The 14,843-nt window shown below is 44.0% G+C and overlaps 1 protein-coding gene across 1 annotated transcript in view; it reads right to left on the bottom strand.

The window, feature by feature from the left end:
• Positions 1 to 14,843, bottom strand: part of mdn1 (midasin AAA ATPase 1) — a 79,774-nt gene that overhangs the window by 43,551 nt on the left and 21,380 nt on the right. The window contains exons 22-43 of the mRNA XM_069196410.1: positions 13,587 to 13,694; positions 13,324 to 13,475; positions 12,218 to 12,396; positions 11,436 to 11,644; positions 10,904 to 11,050; positions 10,684 to 10,825; positions 10,256 to 10,390; positions 8,960 to 9,098; positions 8,163 to 8,301; positions 7,571 to 7,701; positions 7,001 to 7,139; positions 6,666 to 6,795; positions 6,179 to 6,418; positions 5,677 to 5,874; positions 5,358 to 5,566; positions 5,007 to 5,129; positions 4,543 to 4,740; positions 3,930 to 4,037; positions 2,874 to 3,062; positions 1,358 to 1,447; positions 772 to 1,050; positions 92 to 347 (exon numbers count right to left, since the gene is read on the bottom strand). Coding sequence (XP_069052511.1) covers positions 92 to 347; positions 772 to 1,050; positions 1,358 to 1,447; positions 2,874 to 3,062; positions 3,930 to 4,037; positions 4,543 to 4,740; positions 5,007 to 5,129; positions 5,358 to 5,566; positions 5,677 to 5,874; positions 6,179 to 6,418; positions 6,666 to 6,795; positions 7,001 to 7,139; positions 7,571 to 7,701; positions 8,163 to 8,301; positions 8,960 to 9,098; positions 10,256 to 10,390; positions 10,684 to 10,825; positions 10,904 to 11,050; positions 11,436 to 11,644; positions 12,218 to 12,396; positions 13,324 to 13,475; positions 13,587 to 13,694 — 3,640 coding nt within the window. The remainder of the gene's footprint in view (positions 1 to 91; positions 348 to 771; positions 1,051 to 1,357; positions 1,448 to 2,873; positions 3,063 to 3,929; positions 4,038 to 4,542; positions 4,741 to 5,006; positions 5,130 to 5,357; positions 5,567 to 5,676; positions 5,875 to 6,178; positions 6,419 to 6,665; positions 6,796 to 7,000; positions 7,140 to 7,570; positions 7,702 to 8,162; positions 8,302 to 8,959; positions 9,099 to 10,255; positions 10,391 to 10,683; positions 10,826 to 10,903; positions 11,051 to 11,435; positions 11,645 to 12,217; positions 12,397 to 13,323; positions 13,476 to 13,586; positions 13,695 to 14,843) is intronic.

Genomic DNA, 14,843 nt, shown 5'->3' with positions numbered 1-14,843 from the left:
CTGAAAGGTTGGTTTCACATGAGCAAAAACAAATCTTTCCCCTCAAGGAGAGCAAGAATCTTTCGAGAATATTTTTCATATTTCCATTCACCTGTAAAAACCTTTAGCTTGGTGTTGAGTTTCTGCAACAACGAGATTATGGCCTCCAGTTCATTGAGGGCCTCAGTACTGACTCCACTCCGTTGCTGGTCTTTTTTTTGGGCCTTGCGGAAATCACTCCATTTCTTTAACAGGTGCTCCGTGTCCGGAACAGCCTCGTCTAGAGACAGAAGGCCTCTTCTGGTTACCACAGCAACAACATAGTCCACGCTCTCCAAAAGCTGCTGCCAGGGTCGCATGAGATCCACCTTCGGGTCAGAAACAGGAAGAGACAAGCTGGTGTCTGCATTACAGCAGCAGGACACACAAGCAGAACCGACAGCAAGTGCAGATTAACTCCTGTCAATCCATTAGAGCTCAGCTGAGACACCAAATAAAGTTCAACTCGGCAGAATCCCGAATAATCTGAAAAGTCCAACCAGACATTTCTGAAACAGAGCCTGGACTGCGGACAAAGTGAACAGATCTGCTCAAAGATGTGTAAAGCGAATTGCTCGGCATTCAGAAACAAAGCAGAACTGATCGTGCGGAAACTCTTTTTATTTCTTCTTATGCATAAACATTACCTGCTCAAACCCTCCCGGCAGCTCTGTGGTGCCCATAGCATTGCTCGGCATTCAGAAACAAAGAATTGATTGTGCAGGAGTTCCTTTTATGCAGAAACAACATTACCTGCTCGAATCCACCCAGCAGCTCTGTGGTGTCCATGGCGCTGTTCATCGCCATGACTCTCAGCTTGTGACCGGCCAGCAGTGAGAGCAGATGGACCAGGCTGGTCTTCCCGCTACCTGCTGGGCCCACCAGGATGGCCATCCAGCCCACCTCCACGCACTTCATCAGAGACTCCAGCGGCCGAAGGGCTTGGTGCAGGATGGACAGGGGCAGCTCCTGGCGCAGGGAGCTGCCGCCTCCGCCGCCGCCGCCACCGCGGGAGAGGACGGAATGGCCAACCTGAACACGGAACGGCAACGGGAAAGAGGAGACAAGATGGCCGAGAGGTTTTTTCGACGGCCTACGGCAGACGCGCATGAAAAGCTTTCACATGTATTCCACTGAAATTTAAAAAAAGAAATCAGTGCGCTGGAGAATTTAGAACTTAAGAACTTGAAAACAAAAACAATTTAAAAAAAAAATCAATACTGTAAAGCGTTTTCTCACGTTCTTTTAAAAGATTGAAAGGTAACTACTGAATCGAGATGTGTCCCGAAGGGATGTGAATCCAACACCAGAAAGATGAAATTTGAGAAGTCTGACTCACCTGAAGACTGAGAGGAGTGAGGTGAAACTGCAGAGAGCCAGTGTACGGCACATAGTCTTCACCAAAAACATTCCTGAATACAGACAGGACCTAAAACACATTTACTTTATAAGCAGAAGTTTCCACAACAAAAAAACATTGATAAATTTCACAGCTCCTTTATCAGTGACAAACTCATAAAGACTTTACAGCAGTTTGCATTTACACGACTTGTTAACAGATAAGCACACTCATTGCACACAAGTGAGGTTAAATTCACTCTTAAGCTTTTTGTCTATTTTTGCTAGGGAAAATCAACTATTACTAAACTGTTAAGAGCAGCTTCCAGAAACAAAGGCCAATTCACATTATTGCAATCAGTACTCACAACCAACACTGCCCCCATGCTTCAGAAGTGGAAGTATTTTTGATTGTATTCAGTTGTTCTTTTGTGAGATTCATTTTTCCAGTATAATAGGAGTTTCTGAGACTTCTCAGTACTAACCATGGAAATGACAAGGTATGAGGTTTGTATGAAAGCTTCACAGCTCAGTCCACAATTCCTTACCAATAGGAGTGTCACAGCATTGTACACCCTCAGGTACTCAAATTGTATCCTCTTTGCAAAATAACATTAATTGTGAGAGACCAAGAATAACAGCAAAATGACCAGTATGCAAGACCAAAGATGAGAAAAGGTAAATTTGAAGAAATCTTTCACAAGGAATATGCAATTGAAAATAAACATTCCCTTGAAAAATGAATTAAAATATGAATTTGTCCTGAGGGGCCAGTTGATTGCACACGGGGCTGATCGTCACCCTGCAGGAACCCATGGACCGAGGGGGACAGGTTTCGCAGACGTCTGCTCTTTATTGTGCGTCACTTAGAACTGACAGAAAAATGGAACAACCCACCATGGCACCCTGGTGCCTCAACACAGTAGCCAAAACATAAGCCCAACAGCCTTGTTAACACAAATGGCTGCTGTGCGCCAACAAAACACCGATGTCTGCACCTGCAGGATGCACAGGAGACTTTCAGCGGCTGAGGAAATGTTGTAGATACTACGCCAAACATCGAACTGACAATTTGTACATGTACATTTAGATAACACATGGATGCAACAAAAAAATAAACCAAAATTAAGACTTACTAATGAAAGCCTGGAATTTGTGACAATTATGGTTCACAATGCTTATGATGGAATGAATGAAAAAACGCTAATTGGAGATATTAACTTTAAAATGCCTTCACCTTCACTTTCCCCAAATATCCTTGAAAGAAGCATCTTCTGGAAAATGTCTGCCCTGTCTTTCTCACACCTGAAGAAGGCTTCACAGCCGAGACGTTCCGTTTTCTCTCTTCTCTGTTCAGCATGGAATAAACCTACTACTTGTTCCTTTGCAGCCTACGCATGCTGACACAGCTACCCACCTGAACTAGCATCTGGAAAACACCCGTGTCTTAAATGTCATAGACACAATCAAAAACGTGTTGTTTTTTTCCCCATTACGATCACCAGGTCCGGCGTTACCTGAGCCCGGTCTGCCTCGGTCCTCATCCGGTCGGCGTACACCAGCCCGACGTGCTTCCCTGGGTCCCAGAAGCCCGGCGACTGATCGGCCTGCATCAGCTGGCACCAGCGGGACAGGTCCCGGAGGTTGAACTCCCAGGGGCCTCCTCTCTGGCCCCATTTCCTCTCAACAGACACTTCCCGAACCAGCTGGAAAACGACGAGAACAGCCCGTTGAAAATCGGTTACTTCCCCTAGCACAAAAGTCAAACAATCCAAACGGTATTTATGCTGTCAAGTGCCATTTTTCGTGAAGGCTCGTCACCTACAGAGTTACCACAGAGCAAGTGTAACAACCAGCTAACCAGCTGTACCAGATAACCATACAGTCACAGTGCACAGCTAGCAAGCTTTCTTATGGCTTACTTCTTTAGTGGTAAGCCTTTGTCTATCATCACTCATGATAACCCAATGAAATTGTTTTATAATTACCCCCACAGTGCAATAATGTAAAACGTATACTCGTACAGTACCTGTGTGATGCTGACTTTATTGCTCTGGGAGTTAACAACATACGGTCACCACTGGAGTAAGGTAGGCATGCCACTTTGGAGTGCCAGAAAGTAGCAATGATAAAAATGGTTCCGTCAGAGACTGCTAAAATCGTCAACTCTGCTCTGCCGCAAGAGTTCAAGTACCCTCTGTGACTGGTAAGGTCGGCTGTTCCCTGAGCATCTTTAAAGGTCAGTGCTCCAAGTGGATCTATTCTGGGAACATTTTGGTCTTCTATGAGCCAACAGCTTAATATTTCCATTTGTTAATGGCCTACAATCTGCATGCCAGGGCACATCAGCAGCAGTGCGTGGTGACGGCATGTCCTCGCTTGGCTCAGGGGAAGCGATCAATACTGCACAGGAAGGGGAGGCGGGACATTCCCACGCTGCACTGCTCTCAGCACAAACCAGCAGCGGGGAAGCCATTTCCAAATCCTTCTTCAACCCCTGCTCATCAAATCCCGCTTCTGGAAAAAACGGGCGTACAAACAAAAAAGAAATGCGATTTGCCTCGCTTTCTTACCTGACTGCTGAACTGCACGATTTTGGAAATGATGTGGTGGTCTATGGCAGAAAAGACAAACTGCCCGATCAATTCCATGTCTTCATCTGAAAGGTGGTCCACATATACCTGAACACATGAAGCACTAGAGATGACCTGCCTGAACCCAAAATGCAATCGAGGTGCATCATACATCTGTGCATTCATCCACTATCATACTGTTATTCCCAGTAAACATATTCTGGGAGCACAGGACAGGAACGGCAGGACTGCACAAGTTCATCCCAGGGTACAGACATGCAAACAGGAGGATAGGGCAGAGATTCCAGGCAACTTTTCGAAGAAGGAAGGAAAACAGAGGAGCATCTGTAATCACTTTTCCCTTTTTGGATCAAGTCCCTCAAATGGCAGTGGTAAAAGCTGCTGACCTTGAAGGGTTTAATATCGAGCTACTGTTTTATATACTTCCAGTTGAAAGAATTAGCGAGAATGATGATTTTTCCACAACTTCATTAGAAAAACAGAAACTCTGCTAATGCATCATGCAGCATCATACAAAATAAGTTGTGAAAACGCCACTCTGTCACAATCCCCAGTGCTGGAGAATTGCTGGAGGAGCAGCAGTGGGACTCACCTGCGTGAACCTGTTGAGGAAGGACTTGGGCAGGCCCTTCCGGCCTCCGCCTTGCGCAAAAGGGTTCTGGCAGCCGAAGATCTTGGTTCTCTCGTGCTGCACTTGGAAGCTCATCCCCAGCTCGGGCACAAAGATCTCTGCTCGATGGTCAAAACAGGCGTTCAGCCCTTCTAACACTGACTGAGAGGCCAGGTTCAGCTGCAGCACAAACAGACAGGAGGATTATCATCTGCTTATTTAGGTTAAAATCAGAGCATACACAGTTTGATATGGCCCATATACCACTCCAGCTGACCAGAAGGGAAATGATCCCTGATTTACCTTAACAAATGCACAATTTTCTTTTTAGAAAATGCAACTGGAAACAAACCAGCTTTTTGCAGAAATGAGCATTTCTGAGTCGGTAGAATATTTGTGTGACACTAATAGCGACAGTGTTCTGCTGTGATCTTTCCCTTCGGTACCTCGTCCAGTACGATCCAGTGACCAGCCTTCAGGGCTGCCAGTAGAGGGCCATCACGCCAAGCAAACTCTCCTCCCTTTCCCCCTTCCACAGGCAGGTCTGTCCCGAACAGGTCCGTCACGTCCTGCAGCCAAAAAGACAACGGCCCACAGCTTCTCATCTAACTGTAAACATCATATTCGAATGGGTTCTGACAAACTCAGGGCTACAGCTAATTCGGAAACACAAAGTTTAAAGACATCACATCCTTACATTATTGCGAAACATTACACCCACCACCACCCCCTGGATCTACATTTCGGCTTCACTGTTTATCCTAAAAAACAGAGCGAGTTAAGAGACGGTATCTTACAGTTTGCTCCGATAAGTTGATTCTAATGAGATGGTTCCCAGAAGCCTTTGCCAGAGCCGCCACCAAGCTTGTTTTGCCAACCCCTGGCGATCCCTCCAGCAGGACAGGCCTGCTGAGCTTCAGCGCTCTCAGAACCCGTTGCGCGTTCACTGCAGTGGTTCCCGCAGCTAGAGCGTAATCCGCCGGAGAGCCAGCGTCACGCAGCGGGCCTGTGAAAATAAGAGCCGGACAAAACGGCGGCCATCTTTAAATACACCCCTTCAAATGGTCACTGGATGCTGTATGTATGTGCTTTGGAGAGAGAGAAAAAAAAAATCACCCTTTGCTATGTAAAATGGATGGATCCCAAAACAATTCTCTCCCCACGTAGGTTTTCTTGCCGAAGTGGTCTCGTAAATTTGGAGCGCGCTTATTCTTTCTTCGTTCAGGGACACAGATTTGAGCAGCTTCTTGTGAAGAAAATCCAGACATGCTCTCCGAACCACAAAAGCACTTTCTGCTGCAGGGGATGTTGTGCCTGGAACACAAAGGGTGTGAAAACTGACAGATCAGCAACTATACAGGATTATCATAGAATGACCTAACGGGGAAAAAAAGAGCCCAACAGTAATACAAAACAATAAATGGTTCATAATTTTATTAATTGACTTAACTGCTGTTGTTTTTTAATTCGGAATTTACACCTGTAAGACAACTTTCAACAAATTTCTACCGAAAATGACTTTGGAAATGATGTTTCATACTGGTGTTTGAATGGGAAAGGTTTTTCTCTCAGTCTAGCAGAGTCAAGAGTTCAAGGTCTCTTTGTGCTTGGGATTTACCTGAGCCAATTCCATCAATGTACACAAGACAAGCCGCATGTACAAACGCAGTCACTGGATCCACTTTCAGGTCCCAGTCTGCGTCCGTCAGCCTGGGCTGTGCGCCGGTCTTTTCAGACACCAGGTTCATGAAGTTCACCCACGACAGCACGTCGCGCACACTTAGGATACAGCGCCGTGCAAATTCCTGGCGGGTCAGCCAGTCTATGAAGTCTAGCATGAGCTCTGCAATGTCTCTTCCTGGAGCAAAAACAAACAAATGTCTCTTTCACTGCTTTCAATTTTTCTTTACCAAGAAAAAACATTGAGCTGCTTTTCGTCATTTCTAGCTCCGAATCTTCAAAAAACAAAACCCCTCATGAAAGATGCCCCAATTAGAGGTTTAAATTATTCACTCATTACCACACTCATTAGTTTAACCTTATGTAGTTAATGTTTTTGTTGGGGGGGTTGGGGTTCAGACTCTTTTGCTAGATGAATGACTAACCTTGATGATTGATATGATCCAGAGAAAGTCCAGACCTCAAGTTGTGTTGAATGATCTGGACCAAATCGCTCCGACTGTTGCTTTGTGGGCACCAAATTTCTGTGAACCTGTTCCTTAGAGCTGGGGAGAGCTGAAAATACACAACATTTTGATTATAACAGTTACCTTTAGCTACATATCGAGTGAGAAAGTGTAAGACTACATTCGAACATACCTATGGTACATGCCCATATGATCACACGTCATGAGAAGGAACCTGGCAAAGATTTCTACCTCATCTGTTTACACAGTGTTATATCATTGTCTAAACTCTTCCAGGTCTCTATAAGTCTTACCTCTTTTTTACCGAAGTCTCCCCCAGGGTTCATGGTTGCTAAGAGACGGAATTTCTTGCCCGCTGTAATCAGCTCCACGTCATCATTGTCTCCACTGCCTTTCTCAGCCAGGACCAGAGTCTTCTCAGTCTCCAGCACACTGAGGAACATCCAGCACAATGTGAGTCGGGAAATGTTTTCGGCATTTGCCGTCTAAAAGCAAACATCTAAAACTTCTGAATAAAAACGATTCAGTACTTGGGAGTTTGTAACCTTCGGAACATCAGCCAAATCAACTACTGCACAAAACAAACACGCCAATCCATGACTCATTTGTTTCATACTATTTTAAAACCAGGATCTGGTTGGCTTGCCAGCAATTTGAAATTTCAAGAGATTCATTCTCAGCAATTTACAGACAGAAAATACATTTTAGACCTATTTGTTGAATTGCACAAAATGATATGAACGCAATGACAAAAATCTGTACAGAAAAAATAATTAAAAATGTGTTATCCTCTCCGAGACTGCAACAAAGTGTAGGTGGAACTTCAAGATAAATTACCACTAGCCGAGTCTGTTTTCTCTTACCTGTTGAGTCTCTCTAGTACAGAATCGTCTGCCAATGAAATCTCATCCAGGAGAAACACGCCATCCTCCTTCATCGCCAGTACAAGGGGGCCGTCATGCCACTCAAACAGTCGTGTGCCTTCACCATCACCCTGCGTTACACCACATGTTTTAATGAAAATGACCATTAACGGGTCCTGAATGAATTCACTTGAGCCTGGAACAACTGTTCATGGTTAGGACAATGATCAAGTGGAATGAATCTGACCACGTACTGAGAAAATAATCTCATTTCAGATACATCAAGCATCTAGTTGGCTCCAACGCCATTTACAGCTTGCCGTTTTATAAGGCGTATAGGATTTCTTTTTTAAATTCCATATAGATCCATTCACCTGGAGCAAATTGATAAAGCAGCAATCTGAATGCTAAAGACGGGCAACACTAGCTCTTTCGGATCACTGCTTAAATATTTCTTTTAACAAGAAGAACAGCACCCAAGGTAATTAAAAACTCCAACAAACATTTATAAGCACAGAAATATCTTCTGCCTATGACGCTGTTTTACCACTAGTGCCATGAATGCTTGTAGAAGTGGCCTGCTGACAGGTACCTCCTCTTTGCTTGTGTGTCTAACAGGTCTGAGGCCCCCCAGGAAGTCTGATGTCTCCATGTGCAGGTGACAATTCACGGAGAAGAACTTCTGTCCTGCCAGAGCTGCAAACAGCTGGCAAATAGTGGTCTTACCACACCTGTTGAATAAAACATCTATTACAACATCTGTTACAGTTTCCTGAACCCGACACAATTCGGACCTAACGCACTTCACTCCCATGCTTCAATGTACTCGGCAACTTACTTCAGAAATAAAATCGTGACATTGTGCAAATCAAACCGCAAATACAAGTAAAACCGAAAACCCACAACATTGTTCACTGAAGCCATCCATCCATCTTCTAACTGCTTCTTCTAATCCAGGGTCAAAGGGGAGCTGGAGCCCATCCCAGCAAGAAACGAGTACAAGGCAGGGTGCACCCTGGCCAGGGCGTCAGTCCGTCACAGAACATGCACACTTCAAGTGTCGCAGAAGCCAATTAACCAACCAGCATGTCTTTGGACTGAAGAAAATGGAGCTCCCAGAGAAAACCCATACGGACACGGGGAGAACATGCAAACTCCACACAGACAGCACCCCAGGTCTGGAATTGAGCTCAGGTCCCCAGCACTGCGAGGCAGCAATGCTACAAAACCACTGTGCGCCTGTGCTGCCCCACTGAATACACGCTGACCTAAATTTCGTTTTATTAACAAACTTTTTTTTTTAATTATAATATTCACGGGTTGACTAATTAGCATCACGAGACTAGCAAAACGGGAAATGAAGTTGCAGTGGGAGGTCAGAGGTCATACCCAGTGTCCCCAACGAGGAGGACCGGCTCCCCAAATCTCAGGGCCCGTCCAGCCAGAACGGCCAGCCTGCGCATCCCCTGAGTCCAGACGACATGGCGGAACTCCTCGGGCAGGTCAGCCACGTTCGGCGCACCGTTACCTGTTGAGGAAAACTTTCAAGTCTCAAACTCACAGAACTCGCTGCCCGTTTTAAAACAAATCTTCGTGTTTTCTGGGCTTCAACAGCTAGGTTGCATGGAGTAAAGCCAAAAGCGTGAGTCGAGAAACATTCGGTTCAAATTACCTTTTGAAAATTTGTATTTAAGAGCAGACATGCAGCCTGTAATAAGAGCTGAACTTCCTAAATTAGACCAGTTCAACGACTTGTCAGATAATCCATATTAACTACTCTTAGCTGCAGACTGGCTGTGCTTAACACTTGTATTCTGTATTCAAGTTATTTGATATATTTTAATCATGTTCAAAAAACACTGAAGGGAAAGGACATCGAGGCAGAGAAGATTTTAAAAAAATCAGTTTTTTTTGCAGCATTTGTATTTTGGACTTTAAAAAGGATAACAGAAGGATTAATTGGAAGAAATTTGTCTAATCCTTCTTAAATACTAGAAAAAATTAGATCAGTAACTTATTCTGATTGTTACCCAGTTATAGATCCCTTAAATTTTGGACACTTTGCATTTTCTGGCCTATAATTTGTAAAATATATTTTGCATTTCTGCTTTGTCCATGAATGAAGAGAGATAAGTTTCATGTTCTGTCATTTTGGTTAGTTTGTTGTCTGAAAAGAAAAAGTTTTAATTACAGAGCTTTCAAAACCAAGGATGACTTGGGAATGACTGTACTTTGGTGTTCACATGACAGAGATGTTTTGAAAAAACAGTGTTCTTAGGGCAGGTCAAGCAGCAGTAGCACAGATATAAAACCAGGTTTGCTAACCCAGACTTCATAAGAAAAGACAAAATAAAGGGTGACTGAAGCTGTGTGGACTTTAATTACTATAGTCTGTCTCTGAAGAGCTCTGAATGCTAAATCAGTTCTGTTCCCTGAAATTCACCTCCAGTCAGAATCTTACATAACGTTCACAGACAGACAAAGCCAGACTGAACTTGTCTTTTCTCACTGTCGCAAGAGACTGGAGCTCCGGCATACGTTTTTCCATGGAAAAATTCACCGCTTACAGGACCAGTACTGGATTAAGCACAGACATGGTAAACATCACTTTTACACAGTAACGAAACGGAAAAGTTTTCCGGTGCGCTGCTGACCTGCTCTGTCCTCACTTCCCCACTTACTTACCGAACTGCCTTGCCACGCCCTCCTCCGAGAAAAGAGCTTCTGGGTTCACCTTCTTTTTGAAATGCTTCTCCAGGATGGCCTGGATGGTCTTCGCTTCTTCAGGTTTCCTGACACGGCCTGCCAGCAGCATAAAACCTGACAAAAGGCGATTTCAGTCAAGTGACAGCGGTGGAGGGTACTCTGTGAACTTCATCCATTTCCACAGTTTACTTCCAAAAGGACCAGGGGCGATCATTACAAAAATGGCGCAAGAGGAAAATTTGATGTCTTTGAGAAAATGTTCTTTTCTTAAATTAAGAACCAACAGAGTTGAGACCCCGTCCATTGACTCATTTTACTTAGCTAAGCTTAACTTTAAAACTTTATGCCGGGTGGGACAACCACCACCACTACACTGCGGTGTGTGTTTTAAGACGATCGCACTGTACCATCGTTAGCCAAATGCTGAAGCCAGTCATAGGAGCTCTCAGTCTGGTCCTCAAGCCTGTATCGCTCTGCCCACCTGAAGACGTCCCGCAGGGTGATGAAGCCGTACTTCCCAGCAAACACCGTGGACCCCCTGCGATGGGACTGAAGGAGGAACAAAGTGTTTGGAGAAACGATCTTTCAGACCGGCTGGAGAGGAACTACACCCAGCGCAAGGCTTACCTGGAGCTCCAGCATGACTTTAACCATCCTGATGCAGTAGGAAGGGGGCAAGCTACACCTCTTATGGAGGATGATCTCTAGCTCGGCGCTGGGAAGCTCATCAAAATGCAGCTCAACAAAGCGATTTCTGAAAGCCCTTGACAGCACCTGGAGAGAATGGACAACCCTGTGTGAATCCACCCAATCCTGCCAAGTACCCACCGCTATTATGATAATTCCACTCACTACCAGCCATTCAGCAACCTGGAAACAGGAAGGATGTTACCCATTGAGAAGTACACATTTAACAATATGCCTCTTTTCTTGTGCATGGAAGCAGTACCCTGACTGACTGAGGAGACTATATTGATGGAGGAGTTTTATTGTGCCTATCTTAAGCACCTCACCACAAATGAGTAACAGATTTGATTCATCAAGACATTATGCCAATGATTTCCATGTGTTTTCGGTTGATAAATTCCATTAGACACAACTGCCACAATATTGCCCTTTCCGAAGGTCAGGCACTTTATCAGAGTGACAATTAGGATACCTTTCTGCCTCCATAGAGTCCAGGGGGGTTCTGAGTGGCAAACAGCATGAATCTGGGATGTGCTTTCACGACTTCCTGCGTTTCGGCAATGAAGAGCTCGCGGTTGTCGTCCAGCAGTCTGTTCAAGGCCTCCAGGACATCAGTGGGAGCCAGATTCAGCTCGTCCAGTATAATCCAATAACCTTTGCGCATAGCGTCGATAAGAACACCTGCAAAAGCAAAGGGACCATTTATTTTCCCCACACAAAATAAAATTAACATGCTTTCAGACTATGCGTTTTACACATTTAGACTTTTATGCAGGCACTTTTAAGGTTATGGATCGGTTATGTACACCCACTGCACATTTTGCTGGTACCTTAAGATTACAATTAATCCTTTCCAGCAAGTTTCTGAATATGACTGTCTGCAACCTACAGTCCCAACGGACCATCTGGAAAACTCTTTCCTTTAGATCAGATTTTTGTTTGTTCATTTTAGGAAGACATTTCTCTTGTTCAGCTCTGATGGTGAACACCAGCATATTTTACAATGTGACTATCAAAAGGCAAGACCTGCAGATAACCTTTCAGCGATCAAGCGAACTTTGCGGAAATACGTGAAACAAATGTTATGTTTAAGGTTGATTCTCTGTAGCCTGATTTCATGATCATGAGGAAATAAAATCTTAAAGGTGATGTAGTGTCTACAACAGAAAAGAACTTGATGATGGTTACTGAAGATATCTGGGTCTGAAAACCCAGGCATGAATGACTCCAACAACAACTGATGAGCACAGCTACCTTCTTTGAATACCAGTTTGCCCCTGGTGTCGGAGGTGTAGCAGCCAATGTACTCCTGTATATCGGTGTGTTCATGGTTGTTGATTCTCACACACTGGTTTCCAGTGGAGGCTGCCAGCCATTTGATCAGACTGGTTTTCCCAACCGAGGTCTCTCCCTGGATGAGTACGGGATGTGTCCTAAAAGAGGCATTAAGAAAAGAGTAGAAAATGTAACATCGGAGGTCTTAGCAGAACTTTCTATCTCAGCTCTAGCAAACACCTCACTTACAGTTTAAGCAGTAAAGAAAGTTTTCATAGTACTTGTACTAATGTACTTTATACAAAGGCAGGAATATTATTTTTCTTCCTGAATAATCACTCGGTTGTACTACAAGTAAAAGGACCCTACGATGACCAAGAGCAGCAGTGAACACAATAAACATCAGGTTCCCAGCATGTGTGAAACCCAGCAGATGACTCAAAGGACACCCAATAAAGACAAAACCCTATCCAGATATGGGCACCCTCGATATTTTGTGCATACAGTATAACAGGAAACCTTTTCATACCATTGTGTCTCAATCACTTCATTCCAAAAAAAGAAAAATAAGATGAAAGCAACTGTAATTGAGATCTGTAACAAACTTGGGATTCATGTTTCAGCTGCTCCACTGCATGGTACAGCACAGGAAAAAGTGCTTTCTGTGGTTCCCTCAACCACGGTACAAAATATTCTATTTATTTTCTGCCAAAAAATGTCATTGCCTGCCCAGCAGAAATCTTGTCAGAAAAGAAAACTATGGTATAGAGAATTATCTACAAGCCCTTTCCACCACTCTTATATTTTATTACTCTTTCTAAAAGGAAAAAAAAAAGCCTAGATTGAGTCGAAATGTGCTGAAATATTTTACACTTTATACCTGCTTGCTTTCTTACTAAGGTACCAAAGCAAATATAAATACCCAGCATTCAATTTGTTCGAGAAAGCGATTTAGCTTTCTCTAGTACTGTGACTAGAGAAAAACTTACAATTACAAGATTTGAATTCTTCATCAACAAGATAATATATAGATATTCATGCCCTTATATGAAAGTAAGTAAAATGTGTGCAGTTCAGTATCCTACCCAGCAGAAACGACTCTGGCCAAATCTCTAAGGTTTAGCTTCACAGTGGGGGTGAGAGTGTAGCTGCTGTCAATCACAAGCTCCATGTCCCCCTTGGAAATCCAATAGCCTTCCACCTGGACACAGTTTTTCTTGGGAGGCTCTGGAATGGGCTAAAAAGAAAATCCGAAAATCCGAAGGGCAGTTAATCATGTGCACAGCGACTCACTATGACCCGTGATGATACGATTGACTGAGAGCCGCTGTTGATTTTTCCTGCCTACCTGTTTCAGACACTTGGTGTTGCCTCCAAGGACATGCTGACAGATCAGTTTCTGGACGAGGGGATGGGAAGCTCTGTCCAGCTGCGTCAAGAAGCTCAAGCAAAATCCCTGAAAAAAATAAAGGTTCTACATGTTCTGTTTCTTAACAAATACTCTAAAACCTCTTTAATTCCTTTGGTGTGGGTTTCTTGAATAATTTCTTAGCGTTTTCCATCTAACTGCAGTAATAATATTATAATAATACTTCCACTTATATAGCGCTTTTCTGGACACTCCACTCAAAGTGCTTCACAAGTAATGGGGACTCCCCTCCACCACCACCAGTGTGCAGCCCCACCTGAATGATGTGAGGACAGCTAAAGTGTGCCAGTACGCTTGGCACACACCAGCTATCAGTGGGAAGGAGAACAGAGTGATGAAGCCAGTTCAGGCCAGGAGAAAATGTGGCCAGGATGTTGGACTAACACCCCTACTCTTTTCGAGAAACGCCCGGGGAGTTTTAATGACCACAGAGAGTCAGGACCTCAGTTTTAACGTCTCATCCGAAGGACGGCGCCTGTTTACAGTATAGCGTCCCCGTCACTATACTGAGGTATAAGGACCCACACAGACTGCAGGGAGAGCACCCCCTGCTGGCCCCACTAACACCTCTTCCAGCAGCAACCTTAGCTTTCCCAGTAGGTCTCCCATCACATTAAACTCAGACATAACAGTCTGAAAATATTCACGAAACAAAACCAAAAGACAGCAACGGAAACAAGTAAAACGTTTTGCTTTCCACCATCATGGGTATTATAAATGTCTGCTACTCTACTATAACTAGTTCTGCCTTTGTTTTTGCAACACTAGATTTGTCATTATTCATAAGGACATGAGAAAGGTACTGAAAGAGAATAGGCCATTTGTCCCATCTTACTCTTAATTCAATATCTCAATGAGTCATAATTGGTGTCGGGTCGTTTCTTGAAGGTGTATGGAGTTTGTCGCTCAACCACCTGGCTGGAAGACCTGCAGTGTTTTCCAATTGTAACTCCATGTGCCTGTTTCACTACTGTGAAGTAGTCCCTTGGGGGAGACCCCACCAATAACCCCTACCTATACTCACAAGTATGTACGTGGATCACCAAAACCAAAACACCACGCTCTAAATCATTTCTTACTCATTAAAAGTAAAGAATGGGCACAGTTTGAGTTGATTCATTGTTCACCATTTTTGCTATGAGCTCAAGCATTCCATTTGATTTTACACTGCTTGTG

This window comes from Lepisosteus oculatus, chromosome 2 (genome assembly GCF_040954835.1).
Source record: "Lepisosteus oculatus isolate fLepOcu1 chromosome 2, fLepOcu1.hap2, whole genome shotgun sequence".
In the NCBI taxonomy this organism is placed as follows: domain Eukaryota; kingdom Metazoa; phylum Chordata; class Actinopteri; order Semionotiformes; family Lepisosteidae; genus Lepisosteus; species Lepisosteus oculatus.
The sequence above is the reverse complement of the archived record's forward strand: the minus strand, read 5'-3'. Positions and strand labels throughout refer to the sequence as shown.